At 41.6% G+C, this 26101-nt stretch overlaps 1 protein-coding gene across 1 annotated transcript in view; it reads left to right on the top strand.

Moving 5' to 3' along the window:
- DOK6 (docking protein 6) overlaps positions 1–26101 on the top strand; it is a 1609598-nt gene that overhangs the window by 664231 nt on the left and 919266 nt on the right. The window contains exon 5 of the mRNA XM_086967445.1: positions 22620–22809. Coding sequence (XP_086823571.1) covers positions 22620–22809 — 190 coding nt within the window. The remainder of the gene's footprint in view (positions 1–22619; positions 22810–26101) is intronic.

The raw sequence follows: 26101 nt of genomic DNA, 5'->3' as shown, positions 1-26101 counted from the left end.
CACACAGCAGGCGTGGAGCCAGCCCTCCGGGCGGCCGGAGGGGCGATCGAAACCCACTTCTCGAGGAGAGGTCGGAGGTGTGAAGGATACTGCTCCTCCCTCTCTCACTCGCGGGGAGCGCTCTGTCCTCCCGCCAGGGTGGCGCCTCTCGGCCTAGGCCGCGCTGGCTTGGGCGGCCATCTTAGGTGCCGGAAAGTGGGCACACATGGCCTACGGGCTGGGAAGATGGAGGCACGGGCTGGGTAGTCCGGGAAGGGTCAAGACTAACATGTAGAGAAGGGTTGGTTAGGTCGGGGGACTCAGGGGTCTGTTATGGTGTAAGCTCGGACTGGTGTTGCTACGGGTCAGGGAGGACCACGCCACGAGGCCGGGTCTAATAGCTGGTGGTCCGAGATGTCACTTCCTTTTCATCGCAGGCAGCACCGACCAACTACAGTTTATTTGCGCTGTCGGGCTGTGTCTGTTTTGTGTAGGGCCTACTTTAGTTTTTTTTAACACCATGGCTCCTGCTTCATGGGCTGCTTTGCGCACATATGTTTATCATTCTCCTGCACCAGACTGTGCTTCTGCACCTCACTTCCCCTGCATGCAGCTGCTTGTGGTTCCCCCTTTGAGGGGCAAGACCAGTGATCGGGGTAGGGGTGCTGCAGCAGAACCCCGGGTCTAGCGCAGGAATGCGCTGCCTGCTTCCAGCTCTGTGAACAGCTGTCGTTTTCTCCAAGCCCCCTGCACAGACTTCTCCATCTGGGGGGAGATAAAAACCAAGGGGAACACCCAGGATCGTTGCCTCGAAGTGTTTTTTGACACCTACCACCTTTGCCTCGTTTTGGAGGGCACCGTCAGAAAACGGAATTCCTTTTCTGACAACGCTGTAAAGATATCGTCTCCAGCCAGGTTTAAGAAGGACAAGGAAATCCTGGCAGGGTAGTAAGCCCAAGTAAAAGGTAGGTGCATGGGCTTTGCTCTTCGTTGCTTTTGAATCTTTCCTAGGGTCCTGGCAGCCCCACCTCAGGTCATTGTAAGACTCCCTGTGTAGGATACCACTGTATTGCTCCTATTAAGAAGCTTTTGGAGGAGGAGGGGGGTTGCCCCTTATGTTTTTTTTTCTTTCATGTATACTGTTAGCTCTGCAGATATCGCTGCATCTAGTCATGTGTTGTTTGGTGGCTGCAACTAGTGTTAGCTGTTTCAAGAATCTGTTGAATCGATTAAAAAACAAAACTACAAGTCCCAGAATGCAAGAGCAGAAACCTGGACTGGACTTCCTAATCACTCATGGGCCTGGATAACGTGGGAGCTCTGCCCCAATTTTCTCTGCTCTCTACATGGTGCCACGATGAGTACATCCCCAAGAAAAGAAAGATCACACAACAGAGGCTCACCCACTTGAAAAAGGGAAACAGAAACAGGAAATATATTTTCTCTTCAATTTTATTCACTTTTATACAGCGCTTACAACCCCTGACTAGGTATCAAAGCACTTTCCGACAAGTAGCACAAATGAATACAGCCGCCATAAGAATGGCCTGTCCCTCAGCTCTGTAAATGGACTTGTATGGCTGCGTTGCCTGGCTAGGCCTTGATATATAAACACTCACACGCCTTTCCTTCTTCTGCACTGTGTATTACTGCAGAGTTCTATTACTTAAGAAGACTCTCTGCTCCATTCTCTCAAAAAATCTGCACCATCCTCATCGTGAAACAGCTTTTCTCTTTTTGCACAGCGCACCAGAACACTTATACTGAGAAGCTCAGGTCATGCCTAGAGTTTGTTATAGATTTAAAGTATAACAGATAGATCTCTAAAAGACAGGCTGGTACCTGCCTCTTACTATGACCTATTAGCCCCGCCCCTTACACCCCCAGCTAGGCAGACATTCATGCTTTGACCCAGTGAGGGAGGACAGAGTTATGACCTACCTTCCTATTCATTCTGAAAGTAATATTCAGTGTTTGTTTAAGGCCCTCACCGTCTCCATGGCGCTGCTGCCACCCGGGGTCTGTCCTGTCCGCAGAGGGACCGCCCTGCACACCTGGGAAGTGTTGGCAGAGATCTTTGGTCTCAGATTTCAGCAGGGGGACTGCCAGATCCTCTGAGGATCCGCGCCCCTAGATATGAAAATTAATTTTTTTCAATAACTCTCAAACTACTGAACGGATTTACACTGAATAACAAAAAGCACTCTTTCTGGACCAAGAGCTAACTTTCTTTCAAATTTGGCGTAAATCCATCCAGCGGTTTAGTCTGTAGTTGTGTTCAAAATCCCTATGGGATTTAACATAGGAAACGCACTTTTTTTGAACAACCCTTTTTTCTCGCCCACTTTGAGGGATCACCCTGAAACTTTCCATACAGACTAGAATCACTGGTACACTTTTTTGAGGAAATTTTGTAAAGATTCGTCAAGCAACACTAATGATATAGCCAAGTCAAAAAACTATTTTCCTATGAAAACATTATCCTAACTATAACAATCTACTGGCGGCCACCAGTAGGTAATATACGTGTGTGTGCATGTGTGTGTGTGTGTGTGTGGGTGGGTGTGCGCGCGTGTGTGCTTGTGTGTGTGCGTGTGTGTATATATGCATGTATAATGTATTTTTGTATCATTACTGTTTTGTAGAACATGTGGTTGGCAAGAAATCTATAGCTGTGTTTAGCCCATCTCTAAAACTAGATGGACAGCCCTGATCTGAGCAAGCACAGCTGTTCATGATACAGCTACCAATGTTCAATTGTTTGAGATCCTTTACCTAAAGTTTCCCTGATTTTAGTGAATAATCGAAAGTGTGTATAAGATCTCAGCAGAAAAATATTGCATCGCTGCAGATTGTGTTTCCTAATTTTGGAAAATTCCATACTGTTTAAAATCCCTTGCAACTGTCATTTTGAAGCTTAATATTCAATCGCTGGGTTGAATTAAATGAAGTAGATATTTATCAGAGTTAAGTGATGAAACCTTGAAAAGAAAATAATTTTACAAACTTATTCCTGAATCATTTAACATCAACCTGACACTTCCAGTGGCTCAGATCTGCTTTTCTTCTTTAGCTTTTTACAATAAAAAGAACCTGAAGAGTATATAGTTGGGTCTACAACTGCTTCTTTTGTCACCTACATTCATGCCCATGCGCTTTCCATTGCCACCTCCAAAATTCAGGTTAAAAAAAACTGAAGTGTGTCGATTCCTAGAGACTCCTGGCTTTCAGGTGCTTCACTTAGCAGCCTCTCGTCCTTGAGAGAGCCACTAATGCCTACCACCAAGTTTCAAAATGAGTGGTTTCCATTTGACATTATTCTCTGGATGACTCCTCAATCAACCACACCACTTCCTCATGACATTTGATGTTTGAGACCATTTGTAATGTTATCCTTCCCCTTCCTCTCGACCATTCTAAGTCATCCAGCCCTGGTTCCATTATGTCAACATGGTATACCTGGGTGTCCCTTAAACTCCTTTTACTAGCCACCAGTCCATGCAACATACTGCAGGTAGGCTTATTTTAGCATTTCTTGGGTTTGCCCCTATCTTAAATTGGATAACCAAAGGTCAATGACTTCTGAATGCTAAGAATACTACCTTTGAGTACTTTGCATCTGCTAGTGTGTAATCATGGCATATAACCTTCTGTTCCTTAACTCCAGGTTTACTTGTTATCTCTCTACTAAACCTCGAGTTATCTTCTTATGAATTCTAACACACAGCAGATGTCCCCTAGGATTCAATGCAATGCGATGCGTTGCCATACCCAGGATTCAGACAGCAGAGTTAGTGCCAGCAGGCAGGATGCAGTGAACTGTGGCAGTTTGTTGTTTCTTGGATGCAAAACGGTGGGGGTTCTTAGAAATAGTTCCATGGATGAAGTGTTAGGAAATGTATCTAGAGGGAGTTTTGCAATATGATGGATCAACCCATCTTTTCATGCAGCGCAGTGGATGAGTCCCCTAGGATGTAGTCTAGATCTCTAAAGAGCAGTGTGGTTAGTTGGTGTCCATAGGATACAATGTATTCTCTAAGGGACTCAGTGAAATGTGCATTGAATTAAATATTAAAACTTATTACCCCATGATCACTTCAATGAGAAAATTACAAATATTTACTCTTAGTTTAGCATAAATGAGAAGGACATAGTCCCCACAAATAACACCTCCCTCCCTGGCGAGAAAACTAACAAGGTAATCGCCAAGGAGAATGTACTAACAGCCTGGCAATCTATGGACATGGTGACCTTTGTAGATATCCTCCACAGCATTAAATCTGGCTCTCCTCAGGACCCTCTCCCCGCGTCTATTCTAAAGCAGTTGGATTCCTCCATTTTGAGCGTAATTAGATCTTTGTTAAATGCTTCGCTGGAGGACGCTGTGATTCCAGATGACTGGAAGCATGCTATGGTTGTCTCTCTGCTGAAAAAGGCAGAGGGGGACCCAGAGATCTTCTCAAACTTTCGACCAATATCATTACTACCTATTTGTTCGAAGGTTTTGGAAAAGCATGTCAATAACCAGCTATCTAAATTTGTCAATGATAATAATCTGTTGCATTTCTCACAGTCTGGGTTTAGAAAGGGACACTCCACGGAGTCAACCTTACTGGGTGTCACTGAAGCCATCCAAAAGGAATTAGATGGAGGGGGCACGGCGGCACTCATTTTTCTAGACCTGAGTGCCGTCTTCGACACCATCTCCCACCAGACCTTGATTCGCATGTTGGAGGATATAGGAATACAAGGGAATGCCCTAAGATGGCTGGAACAATTTCTGCTACATCGAACTTTCCAATTCTTCTCCAAAAATAATTCCTCTGACTTTCATGAATCTCTGTATGGGGTACCTCAGGGTTCTATATTGAGCCCACTTTTATTTAATATATATGTTACCCCACAAGCTAAAGTTGCGGAAGAAATGGGTCTTACTATTCATTCCTATGCGGATGACACGCAATTAGTGTTCTCCCTGGCATCCACAGACAAATTTGATCTCTCTCCCCTTCGCTCTGGACTTCTGAGAATGGCTGACTGGCTCTATGATAATAAACTAAAATTGAATGCAGAAATAAAACAGAGCTACTCATTTTCGGCAATCATAATGATCTGTGGGGCCCCATTCATTGGCCAGTTGAAATGGGCCCGTCCCCGGTCGTGGTCCAATCTGCCCGCAATTTAGGTATAATTATTGATAACAAATTATCAATGCGTGCACATGTCACAAAAACGGCCGCAACTTAATTTGCCATCCTTAAATGGTTAAGGAAAATACTTTGGCAGCTGCCTGATAGGGCACAAAGGACAGTAATACAGGCCTTAATAGGGTCTCGATTTGACTATGGAAATATTCTTCTCCAAGGAGCCAATAAAGATACTATTAATCGTCTGCAGATTGTACAGAATGCGGCAGCTAGGGTGCTTCTCCATCTACCAGGGAGTACTAGCATTTCAGAGCACCTGAAGAAACTGCATTGGCTGAAAATCGCCAACAGAGTGAAATTTAAAGCACTCTGCTATATGTTTAGGATCAGTATGAATGAAGCTCCTTCCTATCTGTGTAGACTGGTTCTGAAATATGTACCATCACGCGCTCTTCGATCCATGACACAAGCCAAATTTGTTGTCCCTAGAGTTAAGCGAGTACGTATGGGTGGACGCTCATTCTCATATTTGGCCCCTGTCCTATGGAACGCCCTTCCCCTTAATCTGCGGTTGGAATCAAACTACCTCAAATTTCGTAAGGGAGTGGAATCTTGGCTTTTTAATCAGTAGCTCTCCCCTCTTCTAAATCTCAGTTACCACATTGAGATCCAAGGCGCCGGGAAACCCTCAGGGTAGCTGTTGCGCCATACAAATGCACAAAATAAATAAAAATAAAATAATAAATGCAGTCCAACGTGTAATAGATTAGCTTCTCAGGGATGCAATTCAGTATTGTAGGTTAGTATCCCTAGGATTTGGTGGATTGTGGTTGGATTGCCTCTTGTGTGTCCTGCATCGTGGTGGGCTGCTGTCCTAAGAAATAGTACATTTAGTTGGTTAGTGCTCCTGGGGCAGAACAGTGTGGTGGATAAGTATCCATCTGCTTCCTGTGCCTGAGAGACATAACTGGCTTCTGGTAAACCGGAAACAGGTTCACAGTGTAATTCTATCATGTTTAAAGATAGCATGCTTTGCTGTCTCAGTAGGTCGAGTCTTGGCCGAAAATGTAAATCACAAAATGCAAGAATTGACACAATTGCTTTTTTAATATACACATTCAACAAACGTCTGTTACACGTGACCTCATTTGCACAAAGTCCTGGAAACAGAAGAACATAAAAATGGATTGATTCCCTGACCAGCAAATCATTACACAATGACAGCTTTCCTATTACGTACTTCCACGTCCATGCTCCACAGCCCAGTACTTTAATTTCACAGAAGTTGGTTTAATCTGAACAAGGAATGTAATTTCCTAGATACATTGCTGAATTTCCCCTTGTTGATTTATTTTACATTATCGTCAAGTTGTTCAGATTAAAAATAATGGCAGTGATAAAAATAAGAAACGTTTAATCCAATTTCTTGTTTGCTGAATGAAATTACTTTTTTTCTGCTGGTGTTTGGCCATCGGAAAGCTTTCCAGGAATTACAGCCTGTGTTTGACCTGCAGTCGTTTCAAACGTTTTAATAAGTTACAAGGTTTCCGATAACAAAAATGTGAGCTAGGTCCTGCTGGATCATGCTTCTATTACTTTAAAAAATACCTTTATGGTCTGGAAACAATAGTTTCCTTAAAGAGTAACGTTTAGTATTCTTTGTTTTTCAAGTGGTCTTATTTAAATGTTTTTGCCTTTTACAGCAGTACTATGTGTTCATTGATGGGGTCTTTTCATCATAATAACGCCCAACAGGCAAGTTTTCTGTTATGATAGCCACATATTCAATTCAGATTGAGAAATGCATGTGGATAATTTACAACCCACTTCTGCAGACTATGCTGATCCTCTGTTTAGTTTAAGAATGGAACACGTTCAGATCTAATTTCCATTTGTTTCGAATCGTTTGCCTTAATGTTCCTGAATTCTGATGACTCATCCAGAGAAGAGTGTTTCAGTCTTGGAAATAATCCATTACGTGAAAGTAAATATACAGTGGTCTCAACCACAGTAGCATATAAATGCTACAAATACATGTGGGTATCTCTTTCACTGGTGTAATAAAGGGTAACTTACCTACAGGTTTCAAACTCGTTGTGAACCAGCAGGTCATTAAATCTACATCTATAGGACTTAATCACATTTGGGTCAGTAAAGGGCGAGTTTCTCCTGATTGTTTTTCTGCAAGGGACTGAATTCTGCACTGAATTCTGCAATAATGTGATTTTTTTCTAATACATTTTTGGGCATATTATCAACGCCCCAAATATGGGGCCGTTCTTAGCGTGAGAATTATTATCGCCGGCTATCGCTGATAATTATCGCCATGCTAGCGCTGCATTAACAACGCATAGCGCAATGGTTATAATTATTCCAGCGATAGCTTGTTTTCCATGGAACAGCGCTGGTTTCCCAGCAATGTTCTATGGAAAACGGCGATAACCTTGCTGATCCGAACCTGTGGTCGTGTCAGCATAATCCAGCACCAATATAAAGTATACGTAAGTCAGCATTTTTGCAGACGTTAGTTTTTGGCGAAAACTGTAAATATCGAGATGTGCACATCAGCGATATTTACAAGGGTATTCTGCCCAGTGACGCCCACTTTGCATCTCATTAGAGATGCAAAGGGAGGCATCGGGTAAAAGGGTGCTAACATGCGCTAATGCATGTTATCACCCTCTTGTTAATAGGGCGAAAACATTATCTCCACTTTTTTGGCTGTTAAAGCCAAAATAGTGGAGATAAGGCCCTTGATAATATGCCCCTCTACCTCTACATCATCTCCTACGCCGATGACACCCAGCGGATCCTCTCCCTCACCAACGACCCCGCCACCGCCAGAGCCAACCTCCACGAAGGGATGAAAGAGGTAGCCGAATGGATGAAGAACAGTCGCCTGAAACTGAACTCAGACTAGACGGAAGTCCTCATCCTGGGACCCTCACCCTCCGCCTGGGACGACTCCTGGTGGCCCTCCGCCCTAGGCAACGCACCCAAACCAGCAGACCACGCACGCAACCTGGGCTTCATCCTGGACTCCTCCCTCTCCATGACCAGACAAGTCAACGCCGTCTCCTCGTCATGCTTCAACATCCTGCGCATGCTACGCAAGATCTTCCGATGGATCCCCACCGAGACCAGGAAGACGGTCACCCAGGCCCTCGTCACCAGCCGTCTGGACTACGGCAACTCCCTCTACGCAGGAACCACCACCAAACTCCAGAAGAGACTTCAGCGGATCCAGAACGCCTCAGCACGACTCATCCTGGACGTCCCCCATCGCAGCCACATCTCCGAACACCTGAGAGACCTGCACTGGCTCCCGGTCAACAAGAGAATCACCTTCCGTCTCCTCACCCACGCTCACAAAGCCCTACACAACCAAGGACCAGGATACCTCAACAGCCGCCTCAACTTCTACGCTCCCAAACGCCAGCTTCGATCGACAGCCCACGCCCTCGCCGCCGTCCCCCGAATCCGAAGAGCCACCACAGGGGGACGGTCCTTCTCCTACCTCGCCGCCAAAACCTGGAACTCCCTCCCGACCCACCTCCGCCTGACCCAGGACCACCTCGCCTTCAGGAAGCAGCTCAAGACCTGGCTGTTCGAGCAGTAGCGGACCCCCTCCCCTAGCGCCTTGAGACCCTCTGGGTGAGTAGTGCGCTCTATAAATGCTTTGATTGATTGATTGATTGATTGATTGATTGATTGATTGATTGATTGATTTATAAATGTTGCCATATTTGACTTGGCAAAATTTGTCAGGAGGAAATTTCAGTGGTGCCGAGTTTTTGAAAAATGTTAGTCCGTCAGGAGGAAATTACATTCCAGGTGCAAACTCCTATTTTTGCAGAGACCGGAAGTTACCTTTGCACTTACTGTAATCAGGGCTGTGTGTTTTAGTATCACTCCAATCGGTAGAAACGGATTCCCTGGGGTGGTCCATTCCCAATGTGTTCTTAATAGCTACTAATCTGAGATGCCCACCTCGAAGCGAGAATTAACATGTGAATGCAGTTTTTGTCCACAAGAAATCAGTTTATTTCTGCTTATTATAGCCAAATAAATTTCACCATGTATTTTCTGACAAACTCTGTCAGTGGAAAGCTAGAGGTATAATAATTGTGACTCAAATTGCATTTTTAATCCCTGGGCAAACTCTTGTTTATGCACAGTTCAAAATGTATTACTTAACCCATAATCAAATACTACTTTTCATTCATCTCTCAACCATACTAATAGTTTGAATTAGATCTTGACGGATGGGTTACTCTGTCACAACGGCAATGGATATCCAGTCTGCAGAAATATAAACCCCCTAGAATTTAATGGAATATCTATTTCGGCTGACAGGATATAATCAGGCCCTAAGTCTCAGCAAATGAATTGTATTATCGTTTTGTAAGATGGATGGAGTATATTGCTACTTGTGTTCTCAGGGTGACAATAGGTATATATTCATATTGTGGTGATTCATGCTGGAATGTCTCAATTGCAGGGTTGCAAAATGTAATTATTTATGAGTTAAATATCTTTTTACCTTTAGCCTTTAAATTAGCATGCATTCATGCATTTGTATGGTGATGTGACCTAAGTTGCAGCATGAATTGCTCTATTTATAGAAAATCCTTTAGCAATAATAAATTCCTGAACAAAAAACATAAGAAATAATAAAAATAAAAAATGCTCCCTGTTGGCTGTTTCATCACTAATAATGAAGTTCCAAAATTGTAATTAAATTACTTGTCTAATGTTTCTTTAAAAATGTATCCAGTTTCGAAATTAATTTGCATAACGTGTTATTTAATTTAATGATCCCTGCTACTCATTGCAAAATAATAATAATTCTTGTTGACTTGCATCTTAGTACAAAGAGTGGGCATGTCTCCAAAATTATGATTAGGGATTTGTTACACATCCAAGTGTTGTAATGCATAACTAATAAGTTTTGGCCTATCATTGTAGATGAGCAATCATTAAAACTGGAGTTATTTCTTTATAATACATTTTTAAGGAAGTAAAAAAAAAACAGACTTGCACCAATCATGTGCTGCATTAAGGCCATCTATTTTAAGCAACAAGGGGACCCCAATTAGTATCAGCGAGGGACCTCGGGGAGCTTAGTCATATGAAAACAACAGTGGTCCCTGGCAAGGAGACGAATAGTTGAAAAATAAATATAGACTCAATCAGTTCTATATTAATGAAAACATGCCCAGCCGGGCAGAGGTTCTCAAAGTTTATATTTTGAATCAAAATTGTGAAACATAATAACACCTTCAACAATTCACGTTCGTGGGGCACAAGCCTGTACCCATCCACGACAATACACAAACAAAGACATACACAAAGGCCATGGCTTTCTACATACAAATACCTCAAGAAGATGGAGTATAAATCAAAGTTTCAGATAAATACAATTCTGAAATAAGTAGTACGCGTGATTTTTAGAAATTGAATTTCTGGCAGGCACCGGTATGCATCCTGTCCAGTCAGGAACCACAATCCTAATCAGGGTAAGTCAAATACACACTATAAATTAGCCTGTGTTTATTCTCTGGGATCTTGGCACAGAGCAGGCAGGCTTAACTTAAGAGGCAATGAGTATAGTGTACAGTGCAAACACAACAAAAAGATTCCACACAAGTTTAGAAATAAACAAGACCAAAATGACAAAAAATTCAAGTCAAGATATGAATTTTTGGTGATTAAATGGAAAATAGCACTTCAGGCTGACTGCGATGGAGCACGAGCCAGCTACAAGACCCAAGCAAATATATCTTAATCCTGTTTGCAAATAACGAGATGCAGGGTGTAGCCAAACTATGGGTCAGTGTTGATCCCACAGTCGAGGCAATGTGTTGGTTTTCTCCATCCAACAATGGGAATGTGTTGATTTGGAAGACGAAGCACCGGTTCCAAGATGTGTTGGTTCGAAAGCTGATGCATCTGGTTTCTACACGCAGTCGAAGGGACGAGTTGAGCGTCCTTTTGCAGTAGCGATGATGGAGCAAGTATTCGCACATAAAGTAACTTGCATGTATCATGAGCCTCAAATAACCCTAACTATGTAATCAACATGTTTGTCTTACTAATGTACCCCTTCTTCATCTATATTGGGTGTCCGAGTGAAGCTTGCTTATGTGTGTTCTAATCCTAATACGCTTGCGTCTAAAATGGCTGCTGCTACGCGGGAATTTCTACTGCGCATGTGTCTGTCATGCCGATGTGACATGACGTACTTGCAGTTGTGGAGGGAACCCTGTCACATCGGCGCACTAGTGCTAAAATGGCTGTTCTGTGTTCTCACATGCGAGAAGCTTGCATTGCTACTTTTGCTAAGCTGTTCGTTCTGCCTAATCCTAATGCTAAAGTTTATATTAAAGTAAATGAGATTTTCACGAATTACTGTCTATTAGCATGTTCCAGTTTTTGAATTTGAATTTGAATTTAAAAACATTTATTAAGCGCACATATACCTGGCGGTTTCTTGGCGCTGAGGAACGTTAGGGCCTGGGTGGAGACTGTGGGAAAACTTTAAACTGAGAAGGCTTGCAGGAAAAGATGGGTTTTAGGGCCTTACGGAAGTCGGGGTAGGACCGAATGGATCTGAGGGCAAGGGGGAGAGAATTCCAAAAAGTAGGACCGAGGACAGCAAATTTTACCCCCCCATCCTCTTCTTTCTAAAACGAGGGACTGAGAGGAGGGACTGGGTGGATGAACGCAGCTCTCTTACCGGAATGTAGCTTGAGATTGCCGAATTTATGAACGCTGGGGCAGTTCCAGCTCGGGCCTGAAACACGGTACAGCCAAGTTTAAAGAGGGCCCGCTCCCTAATGGGCAACCAGTGTAAGTTCTTCAATACAGGGGTGACGTGATGCAATTTAGGGAGACCATGAATAAGGCGGGCCGCTTGGTTCTGAACCAGCTGTAGGCGTCGGAGGGCATAAGCCGGGGCGCCATTATACAAGATATTACCATAATCCACCCGTGATAATACCATTGCCATCATGATGAGTTTGAGAGCAGAGGAAGAGAAGAATCTCGAAATTTTCCGAATAGTGCGGAGAGTGAAAAAACAAGAGGATACCACCATACTAATCTGGGAGTGCAGGGTAAGATTTTGATTTAACGTGATCCCAAGTGTTTTAACTGAGTGGGAAGGTGAGGGAGGGGGACCAAGTGAAGGGGGCCAAAACGTGGGGGTCCAGGGACTGGATGTACCACCCGTCAAAATCAACTCGGTTTTGTCTGGGTTAAGTTTAAGGTGGTTAAAGTTCATCCAGTCCCTGATAAAAATCATAATGGATTGGAAGTTATGGATGGATTCAGGACAGTGGGAAAGGTTAAAGATTAACTGGAGGTCATCTGCATAGTTAAAGACAGTGAACTCCAGTTGCTGTATTTGTAGTCAATGCTAAATCGTTTCTATAAGAATATATGTTCCTTCTCTTACCCTCCCTTTAAGGAGATAAGCTGAATCTATGGTGTGTTACAATTTTTACCTTCCTTATAGTTATTGTGCTAAATCTGATTCTCAAATTGCATAATTAGGTTCTTCTTTTCAAACTGCCAATGAATTACGAAAGTTCTTGGGTTTAGTATGTTCCCTTTCTTTACTCTCCTTTAATCAAGTTGCGAAAGTCTGTTATCTAAAATTGGCAAGTTCCTTGTTTTTACCTTCCTTTTATTTCTATTTTGCCAAATGGTTGGCATAATCTATCTCATACATAGTTATACACTGTTTCTGATCTTGGTTATTGATAGTCTGATTGCATTTACCTTGTGGCTTATGACTTTTGAAGATGATGATTAGATAAAGAGTTTGAACCTCCCCTGAGTCTGTGGTTATTATATGATGCAAATGTTATGATATTTTGAGTGCCTTTTATCTTATCTAACTCCCTGATTCATCGTGTTTAGGTAAATAGTGACAAGGATTGGTAAGTTTACTGATATAGGAATTAGTATAAACACCAACTGGTAGTAGAGCGTGGGTTACCTGTCTGAGGTAATAATAATATTGATATCTTTTGTTTTAGAATTATGGGCCCAGATGAATATTGGTAAGACCCTAGTTGGTTGACCTGCGCGCTCTATCATCGACGATAAGGTGGTTCCAGTGCTGCAGTTTCGATACCAAAGCATTGGTTCCAACTGCGATAAACCGGTTCTATTCAAGCATCAGCAGTGATGCAGTGAATCTGCTCTCGCAGGAGAGGTTTTTTTCGGTTCTGCTGGAGCAAGCACCTGGGTACATTTGCCATGAACCAGACACAGGAGCAAGATGGGAGGCTTTGATTTCCATAAGTCTTCTAAGAACAGGAGTTTAATCAGCTAGCCATTGGAGTCACTCTGAGTCAAGGGATGAAGGTCAATTCAGAGAGAGCAGCAGGCAGCAGGGCAGTAAAACAGGGCAGGCATCTTCCAGAGCAGCAGTCTATCAGAGTGGGAGTTCTTAGCTTAGCAGTCCTTCTTTTTGGCAAGTTAGTTTCAGGTCCATAGGTGTACTGAGTTTGTAGACTCAGAGGTCCAGTACTTATACCCAGTTCTGCCTTTGATGTGGGGGTGACTTCAAAAAAGTGTCTTTGAAGTGCACAAAGGTACTTTCTTCCTGCCCTGGCTCCATACTCAGTACAGGGGGGTATACATCCCTTTGTGGGTGGACAGAGAATAGCCTAGTTTGATGCTGTGACCAGCTTCTCCATCTCTTCCACCCAGGAATATGCATGAAGTCACACCCATCATTCCTTCATGTTTGGCTGTCTAGAGGAAATACACAAAGTGAACTATCAACTTGCCCAGCAAGTGACCAGAGACAGTCAGCAGACACCAAATGGCTAAGAGTAGGAAGATGGCCGCCTTTCTAAAACTGCCATTTCCAGAATTGTATCTACAAATCCATCTTTCCCATTAAAGATGGTTTGTCATTACCATTCCAGAGGTACTAAACATGACAAATCTACCTTCTCTAAATTAGCAATTACAGCTTATGAAATGTATTAAGGAATACCCAATGTTAACCTATAAGAGGGGTATGCCTATCAGTAGTAAAAACGAATTAAGAGTTTTTACTACCAGGACATGTAAAGCTTAAAAGTACTTGTCCTACCTTTTAGTTACATATCACCCTGCCCTATGGGCTACCTAGGGCCTGCCTTAGAAGTGACCATATGTAAAATAAAGAGGGGTTAAAGGCTTGGCAAGAAGTTTGGAATGGCAAGTCGACATTGCAGGGGACACTGCACAGACAGGCTCTGAAATGGCAGGCCTGAGGCTTGTTTATGGGCTACTTGAGTGGTTGACACAAGCAGTGCTGCAGTCCCACTAGTAGCATTTAATTTACTGGCCCTGGGTACCTGTAGTGCACTTTAATACAGACTTATAAGTACATTAAATAAGCCAATTTGGTATGAACCAATGTTACCATGTTTTTGGGGAGAAGCACATGCACTTTGGCTCTGGTTGGCAGTGGTAAAGTGCTCAGAATCCTAAGCTCAACATAAAGAATCTGAAAAATATGAGGCAAGCTGACAAAAGGTTTGGGGAAGACCAACCTAAGGCTGTCAGGTCTAAAAATTATACAAATTTAAGTGTCAGATGATTAACTGTTTGATTTGTTTGAGAATATTGTTGCAAATTGTGCAGCCATGTTCGAGAACGATTCTGTAGAAATGTGTTGTAGATTCATCGTACACATGCATAAAGAAAAAAGATATTTAAGAAAATAATGCTTTTTACTCTATTGAATTTTCTCCTATAAAAGTATATAATACTGTAAGATTTTGGGGCACTAGTTGGGATAGGTGGGTAAAACCTTACTCAAGCAGCATCCATAATCCTTGTCAGGATGAAAACTCAAGCAAACCCCAAATTAACCTGTGCTCAACCCTCTAGTAGCTTGGCACAGAGCAGTCGGGCTTAACTTAGAAGCAATATGTGAAGCTTTTATGCAGCACTTCAAACAGCAATAACTTCAAAACACACTGTGAAAAGCATCCCACATAAGATTACAAAATAGAGTAAATATTATTAAATAAAACAAGATCAAAACAACAATAATCCAATAGGTAGAACTGGAGATTTGATGGTTTAAAGATTCTAGTGAAAATAGTGCCAAAAAAGCCTAAAGTACCAACTGTAGCTATCTGTTCGTGCCAGACCAGGACAAAGACAAAAGTTCAGGCCAACCACACCGGAGTGCAGGCTGGCTACAGGAACAAGTCAGGCACAATGAAGAAGATCATTTTAAATCCTGGTTGCGGAGCATTGTGAGGTCCTGCATAGAGGATGCATCGCACAGCCGAGGCGATGCGAGGTCCGGGTCAGAGATGCGTCTCACAGCTTCGGTTAAGGGGAGCTGCGAGGTTGCGATGTGATGTCCTGAGTCGGCGTCGAGGAGGCCACTGAAGAGGGAAGCTTGCAATGCAAAGTCCTGCGTCAAGAATGTGTCATGCAGCGGTTGGTTCCATAGAGATTGCTGGGCTTGAGATGCAAAGTAATGCATCATCGTCGAGACTTGGGACAAAAGGGTCAGAATTGGGGGTGCATTGGGCAGCTGAGGTTCCAATAATGCTATGGACTAACAGCATAGGCGAAGCATCAATTTTGCTCAGGGTTGGCTGTGCAGCAGAGGAGATGCATTGGTTCAGCTGGATCCACAGGTGGGTTGGTGGAGCACCTTCAGACACAATTCCAAGGGTCCAGGACTGGGGTGGCAACACTTGGCAGGGTAGCACTCACCGTTGTAGAGTCCAGGTTCTAGCTACAAGAGATTAGCCCTTGGAGTCAATCTGTTTGTTCTGGGTACAGGTTGCAGATCCAGTCCTTCTCACACAGGAAAAAAGGCATTAGGTCAACACAGTAGGCAGCCTTAATCCTGGCAGACTCTTCCATATGTCCAGAAGTGTACCAAACAGTTGGGGTCTGAGGTCTCATATTTATACCTGGTGCCTCCTTTCAAGTGGAAGAAGCTTCTAGAGATTTCCCTTTAAAGTCATATGTTTCTTGCTTCCCACGCCCTGTCTCTGGACTAACTTCAGGGGGTTGCAATCCTTTGTATGAAGGCAGGACACTGCTTCTTCAGATGTAAGTGGGGCTGGGCTTAACTCCGCCCTGCCATCCTGCCAGCGATGGCCCATCAAGGCACACCTAAGCTCTCTATTGTGTGTGACTGTCTAGGAGGAATTCACAAAGTCCAACTGCCAACTACACCCAGTCATGTGACACAGAGACAGTATGCAGGCACTACTTGGCTAAGGCAGGAAAAGGCCAACTTTCTAAAAGTTAAATTTTCAAAACTGTAACTAAAAATCCAACTTTACCATTTAGGAGGAGTTTTCATTACAATTCCAAAATCACCACACATGAACTGTTTCCCTCTTTCCATTTGGAAGTTACAGCTTATTAAATATAAAAATAGAACTTCAATGTTATCCTTTGAGAGAAATGGGCCTTGCAATATTGAAAATGAGTTTCAGCATTTTTCACTACCAGGACATGTAAAACTTAAAATGATATGTCCTACTTTTTAAATATATTGCACTCTGGCCTGTGGGCTGTTTTGAGGCTACTCTAGGGGTGATTAAAGCATATTAAAAAGGCAGGTTTGAACCCAGATAAAGGTTTATTTTGCCAGGTCAAAATGGCAGTTTAAAATTGCACACACAGGCTGCAATAGCAGGCCTATGACAGGTCTGAAAGGGTACTTACATAGGGGTACAACAAGTGCTGCATGCTCACTAATAGCAGTTATTTATTTTATTTTAAAAGTTTTATATATCGCTAACATGACCCATTCGGGTATCAGAGCCCTTTACACATGTTCAGAGAGTGGAGAAAATGGAAACCAATAAGGATCCCAAGGGATGGGAGAGATCACCACAAAATATAGAAACAATTGGATACGGTAATACAAAAACAATAGCCATAGGAAAAACAATAACCAACACAATAACAGCCAGAAATAATAAGAGAGTGATTGATGAGTCAAGAGAGGTTAGGAGATAGGAGCTCCTAAGATCTAGGGTATACATTTGTTCATGAGTAATACTTAACTTCTTTCTTGAAAGAAACCGTTGAAGGATTCAGTCTGGTTTCAGGGGGCAAGGAGTTCCAAACTCTCTGGTTGATCCCAAGAAAGCTCGATTGTAGGTTTTCTTTTTAGAGAATCTCTGTGGTCTCAGCAGTGAAGTGCTGGAGCTTCTGGAGGATCTACCGCCACCAGAGAGTTCCAACTTCTAAGCAAGGTATTGCAGGGTATTGAAGTGTACGGCTTTATGGGTCATGCAGGCAATTTTAATTTCATTCTTTCTTCATAAGTGAGCCAGTTGAGGGCTTGTGAGTCAAGGGTGATGCAAATGTTTCATTTTGATCCCATGATAAGTTTTGCAGCAGAGTTAAAGGAGACCATTACAGGAGCTATTTTGGATTTGAGCAGGCTGCAGAGGTTGCACTTGCATAGTCTAACCTAGGAATTGCTAAGGCTTGCACTGAAGATTTGAAGTCATTGGGAGGAAGTAAGGGTTTTCATTTTCTCAATATGCTTATATGGAGGTTCACTCCTTTGGTGGCAGTGCTGATGTGCTTCTGCATGTTAATGTTCTTGTCCAGAGTCATTTACAGTGATCTTGCTGAACCAATAACTTGAGGCAGGCAGTTGACATCTGTTAGTTGATTCACCCATTCTTCAATGATGGGTGACTAGTTGGGTGGAACAATTAGTAAGAATTTAGTTTTGAGAGTGTTTGAACGGGTTGTCTGCCAGTCAGCTTTGGGATTTTGTAGAGTCAAACTTAGGAATCTGATGTCTTCAGAGGAGGGTGAGCAGTCAAAATATCGAAATTTTAATATCGTCCTACACTAATATCGAGTTTTTAATATCGTAGGGACAGAGTATCGAAGTCAAGAATATCGTTAACTAGAATATCGACTGCAAGGTAAGTAATATCGATTTATATCATATCAAAGTAAGCAATATCGAAGTAAATAATATTGTTAGCAAAAATATTGTTGTAAATATCAAGTTTTTTTGTATTATGTATTTAGTATGCATTTTATATGTAACATTTTTTTAATGTTTTTTCATTATTTTTAAATATATGTATTAAATGTTTACAAAATAGTAAAAAAACTTTTTATTTAATTGCGTTTTCATCATCATCAAAGCTTTATTTCGATATGTGTGATATCATAAAAGCACATTTACAATTAAAAACACAGTTCATTAACAGTGCATTTAAAAAAGATTACTTATAAAATCCTTTTATATTACAATAAATAATTAAAAATATATTAAACTTTAACAGCTTTGTTGATATATAAGAATATAAAAGAAATTCAGCTTGGACTTAAATCATCAAATAGCCTTCAGCCTAATCAGCCAAGCCCAACTAAGAAATGTAGCCACCCAACACACTAAGGTTGTACTACAATCAGCCTTAAGTATTCTAAGTGCAACGGACTGGTCCCTGGTTCCAAGCAAAAGGCACACTGGTTTGAGCCATTTCTGTCTAGGTTTTATATAGGCTGGGCATACAAAGAAGACGTGAGCAATGTTTTCAATGACACCTTCACAATTTGGGCAATCAGCAGAGGTTTGATGCGGTGGCTTCCACTTACTGGTACGATCACGAAGAGGAAGAGTGCCCATCCTGAACTGGATAAAAAGGGATCTATCCCTGGGTTTCTTAATGAAGTCTAAATAGGGTGCCAGGCGAGTCTTAGGCTTGTGCTGACGAAATACCTCAGTCAGCCTACCTTGGTTTGGGTCCCTCTGTTCCTGATCATCAACCCATGCCCAGAGGCTCGCTTAGTTTCAGTCTTGGATAGCGATACCCCCGGCTCCCAAGCAGTTATAAGGCCCGTTGCTAGAAAAAGCTTCTTTATATTAGCTATCCAGCTAATTTTATGGGCTCCTTGAAGGTTCATGACCTCTGCATGTTAATGTTCTTGTCCAGAGTCATTTACAGTGATCTTTCTGAACCAATAACTTGAGGCAGGCAGTTGACATCTGTTAGTTGATTCACCCATTCTTCAATGATGGGTGACTAGTTGGGTGGAACAATTAGTAAGAATTTAGTTTTGAGAGTGATTAGTTTGAGGGGGTTGTCTGCCAGTCAGCTTTGGGTTTTTGTAGAGTCACATTTAGGGATCTGATGTCTTCAGAGGAGGGTGAGCAGTCAAAATATCGAAATTTTAATATCGTCCTACACTAATATCGAGTTTTTAATATCGAAGGGACAGAGTATCGAAGTCAAGAATATCGTTAACCAGAATATCGACTGCAAGGTAAGTAATATCGATTTATATAATATCCCTACGCACCGTACCCCTACGCACTGTACCCCTACGCACCGTACCCATGCGATCATGGGGTGCATTCATGTACCCGGGGGGTCCGTGTCGCACGAGGTTCGAGTCAAAATATGCTTTTACGGACGCTTTAAAGTCCCGTAGGAAAAGAGTTGTACGGAGTTGTACGGAGTGTTGTCGTAAGGAATCGTACTTTCTGGTTCGTGAAAAGTTGCTTCAATCCGTACGGACATCGCGTACTGCGTGTTCCGAATGCGATTTGTACGTATTTTTGAGTCGCATGGTCTTTCGTGCAATTCGTACGGAGATCTGCTATGGGTTCGGATCGTACTTCATCGTACGTACGAGGACGTTGAAGGTGTACGATTCCTATGGGAAAAATGCTCCGTACAGCAATTTGTAGGGGATTTTACCGAATCGGAATCGACCCCCATATGTATTAGTTATTATTTTGTAATATGTTTTAATATTCATATCTATATATTTTTTAATTATATGTATTATTTACTTATTTTTACATTATTATTAATAAAACATTTTTAAAAACGATATTTTTAACATCGATATTTTTGAGAACTATCTTTTTTTCCAATATTTTTGTACTTACCTTTATGTAGATAGGACTTCATTAATTTTGTCTTCGATATTTCTGTGTCGATATTTTTGTAGGTCAAGTTTTTTGTCTGTCGATATTTTGACAGACATTCCAGAGGAGGAGACTTTAAGGTGTAATTGGGTGTTGCCAGCATACATATGCTAGTGGATGTTAGATGAACGTAGAATTTCGGTCAGAGGCTCCATAAACGAGAGTGGGTGAGAGGGAGAAACCATGTTGGACCACTAATGTTGCCGGAGTGGACTTAGATATGGACTGATTAACCTTGAATATTTGAATTCTGGTTTTGAGAAATGAAGTGAACCAATTTAGGATGGACCCTGATAAGCCCATTCTATGCTCTAGTAAGTCTACTAAGTTGTCATGCTTGACCGTATTGAATGCAGAAGATAGGTCAAGGATGATTCGGAGGCAAGATTAATTTGATCCAACATTTCTAGCGTGTCGTCCACTTTGTGTGTATGAACCAATTATGTGCAGTGCCATGGGCAGAAGCCAGATCGGCATTGGTCCAGAAGGCAGAATTGTTCAATATGGTCACAGAGTTGGAAGTGTATGCACTTGTCAAGAAGTTTCTCCAGAGTTGGAATGTTGGGAATCGGGCAGAAGTTGTTTAGATTTGTGTGATCTGCCAATTTCTGTAGGATGGGAGATACCTGCCCCGACTTTAGGCAGTCAGGGATACTGACTTGATGTAAAGAGGCATTTACAATGTTGGTCCAGGGTAGGAGTATCAATGGTATAATCTCATTTAGAAATTGAAGGGAAGAGGGTCATTGAAGTGGTTTGCTGGTTTAAGCGTTGCTAGAATTTTGAGAATGGTGCATTCCTGAAAGGTTTTGAAAGAGGTCCACGCAGTGTTGTTTTTGTTTTTGAGGCTGTGCCCCGATGAAACATGTAGTACCACTTTACAAGGGACTTATAAGTAAATTATTTATGGCAATTGATCAACAAGCTAATGTTAACCTTCATTTAAGGAGTGAACACACACGATTTAGCACTGGTTAGCAGTGCAGAGTCCCAAAGCCAACAAACACAAGATCAGAGAAATATGGAGGTGTAAGGCAAAATGTATAAGGGAAGACTACCTTAACGCTGACAGGTCTAACAAATATCTAGTATACTACTAGCATACTTATTTATTACTAATGTTAACCTCAAACGATGGCAGTTGGTTGTTGATGTAAATGGTTGTGCCCTCCTGCACTAAACCAACAGCATAATAATTGATGGTTGGAAAGCTTGAAATAATCACGGCCAGATATATCCCCAGCATTAATAACTGCTTCTCCAGGAGTGAAGTCCAGGCAAAAGAAACGTTGGTACAGTGAATGCATTATTATACAAAGTAATATTTTTAGGATCAACTCGCTGATCTCCTGCAGTTTATATATTGAAGTTTAGATGAAGTAAAGATCCAAGCTTAAATAGGATGTTTCCTAAAACCATATTCAAACAATAGTAAAAACAGCTATGATTCAAATTTTTTAATTTAAGAACAATTGTATCTTTAATGCAGATGAAGATACAGCTTCTAATGGGGCAAGAAGAAAGACAATGACTTATGGCTGAAATATTGCAAAAGCCCTTTTCCAAGGCTTCAATTTCACCAACATTTAGCGCCAGGCTAAACAAATACTTTTACAATCTGCAAATTTCACTGATTGGTTTCCATCTTCCATATAAAAAAGGAGGAAGGCAGTAGTAGTATCACCATAAATCATGATTGACTGCGAGTTTACAGGCCAACACATCTATCAGACATGAAATAGTCCATGATTGGATGGGTTGTCACTTTAATTGTTGAATGGGCTGCCATCAGGATATGACAAAGGTATAATTGCAAATACCGATCATGAGTGGCTGACTGCAGCTAATCAGAATTCTTGAAACAGAATGGGACACTGTGATTAGAACCCTTTTATTGGCTGATCCCAGCCCACTCTCCAAAAAAATGGGCAACTGATGTGTCCCATTGCTGTTATGCTGTTCGGGGCAGCTCGGGACACACAAATGCAATTGTTTTCTCAAGTTCCTTGGTAGGACTCAGCCTTTTCCTGTATTCTCCCACGGAGCAAAAGTCAATGTTTTTGACCCGGTCAACTTCGTGGGTGAACTAAAAAAGAAAAGGCAGAGTCCACCTAGCTTATCTCCTTATTTTGCACTTCTGTGAAATATCATTCTCACCCCTACCTACAAGCCCTTTACAAGTGATCGGTAGTATGTCTTCAGTCTGCAAGGGGCAGAAGTTTAAAAGACCAGATAACTCACATTAAATGAAGCCCTATATTGCCTCTCGGAACAGGCCATCTTTAAGCTGTTCTATTGAATCTATACATTTGTGTTTGCTTCAATTGCAAGGGCATGGTCAGTTTTTGTGTATGTGTTTGGATCAAAGTGACTCAGCATATAATGAAGTCCAATTCGTTTTGTTCCGACATTTGTAAAGATAATGATTGTGTGTCAACCTGTAATGATGATAAAACATGAAATGCAGTGAAATTGACAGGATTTCATTATAATGTTGATATGTTTCATTTCCCACCTTTATTTTGTTTCAGAGAGATTTAATGTATATCTAATGCCTACACCAAATTTAGACATCTATGGGGAATGCACCATGCAGATCACACATGAGAACATCTATCTCTGGGACATTCACAATGCTAAAGTGAAGCTGGTTATGTGGCCTCTCAGTTCCTTGAGGAGATATGGCCGTGATTCCACATGGTTTACATTTGAATCTGGAAGGTAAGATATGCAATTCTATCTTTTCCTTTCAATAGTGTTCATCATTCAGGTGGCAAACGTGTAATATGTGGATTATTCTATTTTAGCTGCATTATTATATATTTTTTTTAACTGGTTCTGAGTTTCTTTGACACCGACCTACACACATACTTCAAATATTTTTAAGGAAAATACATAAAGTGGAAAACTACAGACTGAACAAATACATTCTGGGTTATCCTTTAAGAACAAGGGTCTAGACATTTAAGAGTAAGAATAATTGTGATTAGTTGTGAGTTTAGAGATCTTCTGAAGCTGAGTAGCAAATTGGCCAACCCTATATTCTCCGTGTTCATGTGTCAGAGATTGGGGGTCAGTAATAAGAAGGCATGAGGACTGATTAATAGTTGGGTGGTAATGGGAAATCATTTCCCTTTTAAAAGAAGTGCTAACCCCTGAGAACAATTCACTCCTGGATTTTTCACCACCATAGGGATAGTGTGCTGAAGGAAATTCCATTGGTGAAAGACCTTTCCAATTTAGAACTTCCTCCAGAAATATGAGAATGTGTCAATACAAGTAAACTCTTAGCCAGGATTATAGTGTAATATTGTACCTATTGTTAATTTCAGCATCTGTGGTATTGTCTGTACCTTGCTTTTGATGTGTGTATTCCTATTACTGGGTATATGTAACTTTGTATCCAAGGCATCATGTTTCGAGCATGCTTCTTCCTTCCAAGACCAACGAGAGCATTCATTATCAGTGTGATCATTCTTTTTGGCAAGTTACTGAACTTGAATCTACATGAACTACTTTGTTAAATGGGGCACCGTTTGATGTATGCGGGCCCGTGAGAATGGCATTCCCACACTCTGAGACAAGCACAGGGCTTCAACCACTTGTTTGAGGCTTGCACACAAAGTCGGGGGCATCATTTTGTTCTGAAAGTGCTATTGGTAATGTGTTGATTTGGTGAGGTCCGACATAGGTTCCTCGGGTTTCAGGTGGGTTACTGGGGTGAACCCTTTAGAGTTCCCAACATTTTCATGTAGATGTTAAAAATAGTTTGAGATAGAACTCATACTGGAGACATTATAGAAGCAATTTCAAGGAGACTGCCAAGTGAAAGGGTTTACTAAGGAGCCTAGTGAATGGAATGATCTTCATTAAATTGCTTGCATTTCATTGAACGTGCAATGCTGCATTATGGAGAAAAAAAACTAGATATCTGCTCGGCTGGAAAGGGAAGCAGAGAAGATGAGGAGGAAGCCAAATAGCAGAAGTTCGAGGACATGAGCACATATCCCCAGTCCTTAAATCTCTCAACTGGCTACCCTTTGAAGTGTGAATACAGTTTAAGATTGCAATCCTGACGCACAAAGCCCTTCACTACAATATTCCCACGTATCTGGTGCAAAAACTTGAATTATCCTGTGGGGTGAGGGCATCTAGAAGTGCCTCTACTCTCCTCCTGAAACCGATCATCCTTAGCAAAAAGAGTACATGTCACTGAGCCTTCTCTGGTGCTGCCCCTAAAATATGGAACGCTCTTCCTCCGGACATTCACAGACTCACCTCGACAACGGCTGTCAAACTGGAAACTAAGACATTCTTAATGAGCAAATTCTTACCTTAAGGGGCGGAGGCACCCATAAGGCGGCTGACTCTTTGTTTCTAGCTCCATGGTACAACTAACAGTCACTGATCGTACCATCTGCATTTTATTATACCTTATATGTGTACCATTGTTCACTGTTTAGCATTGTTTTTTTGTTTTGTTTTTCACAATTGCTGTGTGTACTTCATTTTTTTCCCCTCTTCCAACTTATTGTAAAGCGCTCTGATATCCTTCGGGATCCTGTTCGCACTATATATAACTTTATAAATAAATAAATAAAATAAAATGAAAGGAGAGGAAGGCAGATATTAGAGGAGTAGATTGTCACTTCACTGCTCTCCAGAATGTAATTAACCAAATTAGTGCCCAAACAAACCCCTTCCAAATTAGATAAATAAAATAAGAAATAGGCTCTCAGATCTGAAGGAGAAAGAATTCGTAGTCGGCCCAGGCTGGTTCTGTCATTGTATATAATCTGGATTTTTCTGAATAACGACTCACTATGTGGGATGGTGGAACACTGGGTTTGGCAAGGCAGTAGCCCCACCAGTTTACAAGTAACTCCTGTTCCACCAATTCCTAAATGGTCCCCCGTACTTCAAACATCTACATGGTTTATCTGTTATTTGAAACATTCATACCAATATGTTGCCTTGTGTTTCATGTGCCACTGTTTCTACAGTGCACCTAAGTGGTGAGTACCTACAGATATAAACCTAGTTTGGATTTGCTTGTGTTTATGTTCTATGGGTACATGGTTTTGCAATTTAGACTGGATTGTTTCATTCTGGAACAGGACAAAGACAGATTTACTAATGCATGTGGCTGCTTCCTGACTAGATTGGTGCAGTGAGCAATAAAATGATGAACCGGAGTGCTGTCTGAAGTGATTGCTAGTAGCTGAAACTGTAGCAAGTATTCCATTCAGCACCTTTAGTTGCTTGCCTTATATGAATTGCGGCATGGATGTCAGTCTGTGGTAGGGCGCACAAGGGCATGTACGATAATTTTGGATGTGGGGGCAGTGGTCCTGATTCACAGCAACACACTCTACAAGTATTATCTGATGTGAGTGATCCAGAACTACTGCAGCTTATGATATTAATAACTAACATAATAAATACACTGTCAGCCTAGTGATGTAACCTGATGCCAAGCTGGAATATTACTAGAAGTGAAGAAAATTATAATTGTGAACAAACCATATAGTGGTGGGTGGTAACATAAACCCAGTCATTCAAAGAGCAACGAAAAAGGGAGCCATGCGCAGTTTGAAACAGCTATACATTGAAAATAACTTGATATACTTACACCCAACAGTCGATCAAGTCCTGGCAATTAATAAAAGAAACCAGGAGCAAGAAGTCACAATTGCGCATTTGTGTGTGCTTACATTATATATGTGTTATAACAAAACAGTAGTTCCAGGAAAGTTTTTCTCAATGCAGTTTTACTACTTATTATGTGAATTTTGATGGATGCAGGTTGTCTGCAGCCGGCCAGCTTGTTATGCACTCTTTGTTGTTTTTATGTGTTACGGGCTGCGCTGATGGTGTTGTAAGTGCGCCTATTTGCTTTTATGGCCTAATTGACGTTTTTAATTGTATTCATTTTTGTGATAAGGCTTCTTTTATTTTTTTCTGTGATTTGTTTAAAGGTATTGATTTTCATGTGAACTGATTTCATAAATAG

This window comes from Lissotriton vulgaris, chromosome 4_1, assembly GCF_964263255.1.
Source record: "Lissotriton vulgaris chromosome 4_1, aLisVul1.2, whole genome shotgun sequence".
Taxonomy (NCBI): domain Eukaryota; kingdom Metazoa; phylum Chordata; class Amphibia; order Caudata; family Salamandridae; genus Lissotriton; species Lissotriton vulgaris.
The sequence above is the reverse complement of the archived record's forward strand: the minus strand, read 5'-3'. Positions and strand labels throughout refer to the sequence as shown.